The sequence below is a fragment of the Cornus florida genome, unplaced genomic scaffold (assembly GCF_030987335.1).
Source record: "Cornus florida cultivar Cherokee Brave unplaced genomic scaffold, ASM3098733v1 CherokeeBrave_3.0.0_Hap2_Chr02, whole genome shotgun sequence".
NCBI classification, from domain to species: Eukaryota; Viridiplantae; Streptophyta; class Magnoliopsida; order Cornales; family Cornaceae; genus Cornus; species Cornus florida.
In genome coordinates, this window is record NW_026775572.1 from 85,690,228 (window position 1) to 85,699,911 (window position 9,684).

Consider the following 9,684-nt stretch of genomic DNA (forward strand, 5'->3'; position numbering starts at 1 on the left):
CAGGAAGGAAATATCACTAAATATAAAATTGACTAAGATAGCCTCCTTTTTCTTAACACCTAAAACTTTCACCAACCTGGTTGCATGCAACAGTTTTACTTGGCCCAACCACAATTCTTCCCATCGACAGACATTTCAGTCACAAGAAGAAAAAATGGTACTGAATTTTCCAGGTTGCTAGATGCTAAGAGAGATGGTGCACATGTGCCCCTTAACCAATCAGTAACCCTAAGAGAAAAAAAATCACTGCTATGCTACTAGAGATCTAAGATCTCATACGTGATTGCATTAAGCTAATCATTTTCTCTCTGCAAGATGAGGGGAAAACCTATAATAATTATAACCTAGATCAGTATAGGGGACAAAAGAGAGGAAAAAGAGTGTCAAGGGAACCTAATTTTGACATACCTTTAGTAGAAGTAGTAGCCGGTGCCTCAAAGCTCTATCATCAGTCCTATCCAAAAGAACTGTAATATGAGCAGTGCCTTCAAATGGACCTATTGTGTTAAATTGTTGCTCATATACAATTGCCATTGCCCTCGCACAAAGTTCTCTAACTGAGGAGCCTCCCCCTCCTCCAAAACCATCTAACCTTCCCATATCACACCAATCATCAGATGCACCCATTTCATCAGGAACGGCACCATCTACAGTTAGTCCTGTATCTGCATCACATAGGAACCGATGATAAAGGGCTCTATAGAAAGCAACTGGGTCACGCAGAGGAAAATCCTGTGCCCTGCCACTGCTGCCACTCTCAAGAAGCAAACGCAGATAATATTGACCCACACAAACTTCCTTGGACAGGCTATGATAGCTAACTGAAAACTCAGTGTAATTCCATGATATCTGAGGCACACTATCTTGCCCAGTCAAAATGTCCAAAGTTGCACCTCCGGGAACAATATCTTCATTACGTTCCTTCTCAACATCTAGTTTGTGAATCTCTGCCTGCAAAGCCTCTCTCAACTCCTGCCTGGTACGCTCATTCCAGATCAAGTCTGCACGATTGTGATCAAGGCTAAAAGCACGCCAAAATTCAGGCCAGTTACATAACAGCCTGCCAAATCCCACAGGCGTGTTCTCCACAACAACCTGAGCAGGAGCAGGATGACCTGTATTCTGGAGAGTAACCACATTGGCATCAGAATTAACTGAATTTGGAGCATTTGATTCAACGGACTCCTGTGTATATGGAGCATCAGATGAAGCGACAACTGCAGAAGTGACAACTGATTGATCAGTTTGTGGAACACCTGCCGATGACAAGTCACTCCGTAAGTTTGCACCTGTGTAAGCCGCAGAAGAATTCATGGTCAGAACCTGTCCTGAACTTGCATCTACCACAGATTTTTGACTACTATCTGACCCTTTAAAAGCACCAGTAGTTGTCAGCCTTCCTGGATCACCAGCTTCACTGTTATTAACAGAAGGCAAAGAATGCCCCTGCGACGTTATTCCTTTTCCTGTACGAGCCCTCCTCTGCTGAAGTAAGCGTCTCTGTCTCCTACTCATCAAAGATCCATCCTGATTAGATATATTTTGTGCATCTTTTTGTTGAACCCCATCAGAACGAGTGTGCAAATAAGCAACAAGGCCTGGAGGCAAAACCCTAGACAACAAATCAAGAGCAGGTTGATAAGAATCAGCCCATAGAGCCACAAGCTGTCGGCTAACTTCACGCCGTTCACCAACAGGAAGGAAAAAAGCATGCAACAAATGCCTCAACAAAGCACCATCACGCAAAGCAGCATCACGCATGGACTCTGCTGCAATAGCATCTTCTTCTGCAATTGTACGCATGATGACAGCAACTGTTTCTCTTACACTTTCAGCAGGATGTCCAAACAACGCAAACAAGCGGCGCCGCAATCCAGCAACTTGGCGTAATAATTCAACGAAAACAGTAGATTGAGTAGTTTCACCATGGGGTTCACAGATCATTGCCTCAAGAACTTCCACAACAGACATTGATAATAATGGTGAAACAGACAGAGGTTTTAATCTGTTAACAATAATAATGATGTTACTAAGGTTAGCAAACAACACAGACTTGGTGTGCATAAAAGTAGCATGCCTCTCCCCTTTTGTATCTGTCAATATATTATCTCCAGGACCACCACCAATAAGTACTGCAACAAGACCCGCAGCTTCAGCTGCTACTCCCTCAGAACCATTTCTAAGTAAACCCATTATTCTTCCAACAGCGGCAGGAAAAGACATCACATGTGAGGCTGCACTTCTTGAAGCCAGTAATCTGCGTAAACATGCAATGAAACCCATCACAGTCGCAGCTGCTTTAGGTGAAGGGGCCGGCAAGGGAGGGGACTCAGGAGGAAGATTTGGAGCAGCTGGGAGCATTGTAATCAAGGCCATCAAAGTCACTTCAGGTACTTCAATGGTAGGAGGGACACCGCCATAAGGAATACATGCATTGAACTCCCTTATTCTACGCCATAGTTTAGCTCTTGATCCAGGAATGGACCCTCCTTCAGCCACAGCATCTTTGGCGGCCGCTGCCAAGTGTTTCAAATGCATGGTTGCACTTTCCATATCAGCAACAGGATGCCGTTGCCCAACAGAAAATTGCTGATTTTGTGAATGGACTCTCCCACAAGGCGGATCAATTCGATGACCAGGCATTGTCAGCCTAGGAAGTATAGGTACTGCACATTGACCCTGCACAAATTAAAATCCAGATGTAACCACATTTTATGAACACTTAGCTGATCTGTCCGCCAATAAAAGAACTCATAGGTGCAACAAAAGAAAAATAATAATAAGAAGAAACTTTAGATTATACAATCAAGGTTTAATTCATTCGTTACTTGTCAAAAAATAAAAGGTTTAATTCAGTCATTAAAAATGAAAAAATAATCAATATCCAAAAAATGGCAGATCTACCTACTTCTGTTTGCAATATATCCCGAACTAATGCAAGCAAGCTATCACGAGACGTGCTAGCATAAACCTGAAATCCAAATGATACAGATTCAACAACGTATCCCCACAATAAATTAGGAATTCAAAATTAGTAACAGATCCTCACATGAATAGGGCATCCATCATTAAATTCAATCGCAAACATCTGGGGCTCCTCAGCAAATCGAACGAGAGAGCTCACTGCAGATAAAGGACGGGCAATAACAGCCTGAATGCGTAAGAAAAATATATAATTAGCCCTTGATATAAGTTAGGCAAACCAATACGGAATCATAAACATATTCCCCAACAAAAGGCCAGCTGTGTGTAGGACAATACAGCCGTAAGACACTAATTTTTATTTTTCCATAAATTAGGACACCAAATTTATAACCCTAGAATAAATCAACTAATACAGGGGTGCATAATTTTCCCGGGTACATGTTCCCTTTTACAATATATTCCAGTTTAACAAACTAAAGCAATGTGCAAATGTAAAAGCCCACATGAACATACTCTGCATTTACTTTAATTATATATTGGCTATTTTCTGAACATAAAATATTCAGGAATAAGGGAACCATCCCAGAAACAGTATCCACACACACGCCCTTGTATCACTAAATGCATGCATGAAATTTCCGGAGGGTCCGAGCAAGGTGCAGAAGAATATGTAAAACTATTTAACAATTAGATAGCAACTTCAACAGAGAAACATCAGATATCATTACAATAGAATCAGTATAAACAATAATAATAAATAAATAAATAAAATTTAATCTATTCTATTTGTTGGCAAGGCAATAAATAATGTAGCAAGAGAGCATTTGAAGATTCTTTAATTAATTTTTTCCTTCCTTCTCTCTCTCTCTTTCTTTTTCAGTTTTCATTTTTGAGCCATAATGTTTAATGATGGTATAAATTATCACATCTGAATAAACTCTCTGTAAAAATAAAACAAAAGGTAAGATCAGATTAAAAATCTTATTATAATTTTATACCCATTTAAGTTCCAGAATTAGGTGATCTTTTGTTTTTCTGAAACATGTTTCTTGGACATTTTTTTTTTTATTGACATGAATAAAAACTGAACCCCTAACCCACCACCTCCCTTTAGATGCCATTCTAGCACTTAAATTACTGTGCTACGATGACTCTGGATTGGAGTAGCTTATATATTTTACATTTAAAAAAATCATGTCCAAAGGCACAAAGGTCAATTCAATTTATGTAGGAAGTACATTAGCAAAACATGCAAGCAGGACATACTGGACTGTCTTGTAACACTATTATACTTTAACAAACGGATGCACACAAAACATGCAAGCAGGACTACATTAGCAAAAACAGAGACTAGACAGATAGACGCACACACACACACACATAAAGAAAGAGAGAGAGAGATGTGGGAGGAATTAATCTTAAAGCAGTGACAAAAGAAAATTTTGAGTTGTCGCAAAATATATTATACTGAAAAACAGAAATGCAGCCACAGTGGAGACACAATCAGATTATTTGAACATTTCATTTCAAAAGCAAAGACCAGAGAGGACACCACAATGGAACTTGGCTAAATATACATGTTTATCTAGCATACTAGTAAAACGCCCGTGCGATGAACGTGAGTGCAAGTGTTTGTATGACCGTAAAGTAAAAATATTATAAAGGATCAAAAAAATATTAAGAATAATTGTGTACCTGGATAGAATTCTTAGGAGTAGTTAATAAGAGTTTAGAAATCTATTAGTACACATTGCAAGTTAAAAAAAATTTTAAAATAATCAAAGGTCTGACATTAAAAATACCATGTGTGCAAGTGCGTTCTGGCCTTGCACTCTCTTCAATTAATGAAGTTTGTTCATTAACTACTGAGATCATCTGCTTACTTCATAGTTCTCAGGTCGCCTTTCGACTAGTGAAACCTTCGTAAGAATTAGTTGACGAGAAACAGCATCACCTTGTTCCCCAAGTCCCCCTTTTGGCCCAACTCCTAGACTTAACCCTGGAACACTTTGAGTTCCATGGGCAGCAGATCGCAATCTTGTCACAGACCAACCCCCACAAGGAGTTTCTTCTGCTCCAACGGCCTCTTTGGCTGCAATATACATTTGTTAAATTTAATTAATTAATTAAAAAGAATCATTACTTGCCAGGATGGAAACAACATATTCAGATAAAATGAAGAAGGATGGTTTAGAAGTGTACGAAAACGTTTGTTAAGAGCTACCTCTTATCTTTATATACTCTGCAACGCTGAGTGATTGAGAACTATCCACAGATAGTGACAACCCAACCATGGACTTAGCAGTCTTCGTCTGTACAGTAATATCAATTAATGCAGAAAATTTTAGAAAGCAGCTACATGATAAAACACATAAAGGATCCAGCAAAAAGAATAGGGTGGGGACACTTGAAGCTAAAAATATAGAGGAACTATTTAGGGGGGAAAACTAGATTGCAAATATGAACTGAAGGGTCAAATACAACCGTCATACCAGATTTGATATTATAGCAGTGTTTGAAGTCCCGGAAGTGGCTTGGAAAGCTTTAGATTTTCTTCCATATAAAGGACAAAGAACAAAACCTCCATGCTCAACATTTTTCTTTCCATAAGCGTCAGAGAGAAGTATAATGGCTGGAGAATTCATGTCTCTAAAATCCAAGCACCACCGAAGGTCTCCAGATTTTAATTCAGTAAGTTCAACTCCAACATAAGTAACTTTCAACTTCTGTACAAGCCATTTGATCATTATTACTAATGTAAACAATGTAATAGCTTAAACAAGAATGCAAAATTTCATGTCAACAAGTCGTTAATTGAAATGAGAAACAAACAGATGTAGATAATTGGGAAAAGTGGCATTCTACATATTTCAACTAGATTGGCAAGTGCTTTGAAGTGTGACAACATAAGTCAGCATCCCTTTGTGTCATAAGCTATGCAAAAAATTGAGTAGGGCACTGTAACTTAAGTCAAAAATATCCAAATGTATCTAACTGTAACCAAGTAATGAACTACTTTTCCATCTGCTCCAACAGTTTTCTTGGACTCTGTTTGGTTAGAAAAAGTAATATTGGAAAGTGAGAATAAAAGAAAGAGTGAAGTGCATGAAAGGAAAATAAAATTTCTTGCTTGTGTTTGGCTAGGATAAACACTTTCCTATTTTTTTTTGCAGGAAAATTTTGACAAATTAAGCAATACTGGAATCTTACGTCCCAAAAATTCTTAATTTCTTGCTTTCCAAACTCTTAACAAGTTGAATTTTTTTCCATTTCCGGCACTCTCCAAAACTTTCTATCTAGCCAAAGAGAGCCTTAGTCAATGTAAATATCTTCATCAACCTCTCGAAATCCTAATAAAGCAGAAACCATAGGGAAAATACAATCTTTAGTGACTGTTTTGTTGAAGTTAGGACTTCTATCACCAATAAATGCAGAAAATGGTGAACATCACATAATGGGAACATTAAAAAAGGCATATTTAGTACGTACTCCAGCCAGTGGACAAAGCTTGATTTTGCTTCACGTAACACCACAATAAGAATATGTACACTCATATATAATGCTATATCATCAACTTTTAGAAGCTTATGACTTCTCCACTTAATATGTTGCCAAGGCTTGGACAGCCATCTATATTGATATCTACGTATACACACCAAACAATTTTAAAACATGATTAAACTTTTGCGAATAATGTAAAATCTACCTAATTCTGTCAATGCATTCTTAGGATTAAACTGTAATAATAAATCAAGATTCTTATAAAACAGTGTATATTTCTTCGACTCGCTTCACTTTCATAGCAACGTGTCATTTCATATATGGTGATGTCATTTCCCTTACTTATTTACCTTTTTCAATTGTGTAACTAGTATTATAAGAACCCCTTTTTTTTTGCTGATTGTCTCAACTCTCAACTCCCAATAGACTTGAAGGTTCAGATGGAATGTCAACTGTCAAAATTTGAATTCTCAGAAAAGTTTATTTCAAATGTTCACAGAATTTAAGTACATTATGCCCCTTGTGATGACAATGAAAACTCTAAAATATTGGGTATAAAGATAGATTATGGCCTAATTTAACTCAAAATCTGTCCGTTTAAAATTTCTCCCTTGCTTCAGAGATTTTTGCTATGTTTACACCATCTACCACTTAGTTCAAATGGCATGTACTCATTGTACTGCCAGCTTTTGAACGAGTACAAATGCTTTTGTTAAAACTTATTTTACTTGAATAATCTAATTTTGCCCTTTTGAATTAATTAACACCTAAAACAAGTACTAATCATAATGTTAACTTTTGTTACTCGAAGATGGATAAACCATTTCTTCGGACACACTATACCCTCTTTTCAAAAATTATCATCAAGAAATTCTCTTGATCACTTTTTTAGAGCCTAGTTACTCAAGTTTCAGTAACTCTAGAAGTAAATAAGTTATACTTTTATGTGTAATCTAATGTAACAATTAGTTTTAGCAAGATAACTAGTTCAAAACAATTTAGAAATTGCAATGTAATGCATCAACAATAACAAACGGATGAGTGATCACAAAGCACTATTGAACATTCACCAGTAGCATCGACTAAATAACATCACAGAACAGATCAATTGCCGAAAAGGTTAACTTACCAAAGGAACCCACTCCAAAGTCTTTCTCCGAAGATGAAGCACTGGAAACTCCGCAATAACCCCAATTCTGTTCCACCTTATTCTGTGTAGCTCAGTCAGAATACTGGCCCTGAACTTTGAGGAAAACTTCATAGCTTTAAACTTCCCGCGTCCGTCAGTCCGAACACTGATATTGAACTCCTGGGAATTCTCATCCCTCCCAATAATCGGTGTCGCTCCTTCATAATCGCTTGCCACGTCGTACGAATTTGTCACTGACAGCGTCGCAGGGTCCAGAGTGATGATCGTGAAATTGGATATGCACAGAATTCTCTTGTACCGCCCACGCCACGAATGCTTCACCACTACGTAGCGGGCCAAGTACTCCTGTTCTTCAAGTGCGTGAGGTGGTGGAGCAGAAGATGAGTGGGTTGAGGATTCCGGCGGAGGCTGGTGGTGGTCGGGGGCGGAGGTGGAGGTGGCAGAGTGTCGGCTCACAAAGTCCATTTGAGGAAGATATTCAAGGGAATAGGGTGGAGGCGGACTAGGGCGAAGAAAGAACCATAGTCCCGAACCAGCCGCCCTCGACGGGCTCTGCCGAGACTGATTTGCACCCAGTGCTCCCGATTATTGGCTCGCAAATTTCGCCTCCAAACGATACTCTGGGTTGATCGAATCAAACCCTAAGATGAAACAGAATATTAAGCGAATTCGAAAGAACTGAAACAAAAACGCAATATCCACAGTTTAGAAATTAGTGTTGACCTAAAGAAACAAAAATTCGAATGTATTGCATTTATGTGTATATTATATATATGCTAACGCATACAGAGGGCTGCAAACGAGCTTTAGGTTGTTTGGACTCGGCTCGCCTAGGGGTGTTCGGGGTCGGCTCGAGTTCGGGCGAGCTTGGTTTTTTAACCATCTCGAGCTCGTAAGTATATATATATATATATATATCAAATTAATATGGTAACATACCTTTTTCGGAAACAAAATTTGCCACCATTTTCAACCATAATCAGATCTTCTCTAATCTTCATCGTCTCCAACCACCAATTTCTGATTCCACCAACAATATCAGTGAGGCAATAGAGAAAGTAAAGCCACCTCGGTTGCCGATGGAGTAGAAGGGGGGCCGGTGAGAAGGCCAGAGGAGTAGCCGGAGTTGCACCAGTTTCAGAACTTGTGTCTTCTTGCGGCTGTTTAGGGTTTTCTTATTTAACCGGAAACAACTTATCCCAATTGCTTATATAAAAGGCCCATTGGATTACTCAGCTAAATGGACTTGGGTTTTCAGACAATTTGGATACACAGGACAAAAAAGAAAGAAAATGATTAGCCATGAGGAAAAAGAAAATGATGCAAATAATTTATATTTATATTTGGATATGTTTGGATAGATAGCAGAGAGAAAAAAAAAAAAATGACAGCATTCCAATCGGTGCTACACGACCCGGCTAATAAAAACCGACATCCTACGTGGCTGTCTAAATAAGTAGTCCTTTACAACCAAAACATGTTTCCGTGTTCTTTTTTTCTTGTACCATTTTTCTTTTTCCAAGCCCTAGAGAGATTCTTACGCATGCATTGAGGAAGAACACAATGCAACGAAGCGGCGATGAATCACCAAAGCAATAACTGAAATGGCGAGGAGCGGCACAAATTGTACCAGCGAGGAACGGACTAAACCGATGAGCACGTATTGTACCGGTGAGGAGCGGGCTTATCGCTTAGCAGTGTTTGTTCAATCTGCTTTACCTCTTTGAGCAAACCACATTTTTGAAGAAACTTAATCTAAAATACATTTCAAAAACACCTATATCAAGTATGGATTTAATATTACTCAATATATTTTCAGTTTTTGTATGGTTTTGTCCTTTTATTTTGTGTGTTATCTTTTTTTTTTTGATAAGTTTATTTTGTGTGTTATCTTAAAATAAATTGTGAAAAAAAGAAATAAAAGAAATAAATTCGGTTTGCTATGGTTATATTAGAATCGTCTAATATGCATAACTAGTGCTCTAACATGTTATTAGAAATGGAAGAGGGTTATCATGTGCAACTCACTTCAAATGAAGACTTCAATGGTAGGGAGAAGACTGAAGGAATGTTACTTGGGGATGAAGTGGAAAAACCTATGGTTGGCA

The 9,684-nt window shown here is 38.3% G+C and overlaps 1 protein-coding gene across 3 annotated transcripts in view; it reads right to left on the bottom strand.

Annotated features, from left to right (window-relative positions):
* LOC132295409 (dnaJ homolog subfamily C GRV2-like) overlaps positions 1-8,910 on the bottom strand; it is a 31,888-nt gene extending 22,978 nt beyond the window's left edge. Inside the window, exons 1-8 of one of the 3 annotated variants that reach the window (XM_059793680.1) lie at positions 8,516-8,910; positions 7,556-8,217; positions 5,418-5,651; positions 5,150-5,237; positions 4,809-5,017; positions 3,050-3,151; positions 2,909-2,971; positions 409-2,679 (exon numbers count right to left, since the gene is read on the bottom strand). In XM_059793680.1, coding sequence (XP_059649663.1) covers positions 409-2,679; positions 2,909-2,971; positions 3,050-3,151; positions 4,809-5,017; positions 5,150-5,237; positions 5,418-5,651; positions 7,556-8,041 — 3,453 coding nt within the window. In that variant the 5' untranslated portion in view covers positions 8,042-8,217; positions 8,516-8,910. Of the gene's footprint in view, positions 1-408; positions 2,680-2,908; positions 2,972-3,049; positions 3,152-4,727; positions 5,018-5,149; positions 5,238-5,417; positions 5,652-7,555; positions 8,255-8,515 lie in introns of those variants that run through there. The other 2 variants (XM_059793681.1, XM_059793682.1) reach the window with 2 other exon arrangements.
* Positions 8,911-9,684: the final 774 nt, after the last annotated feature.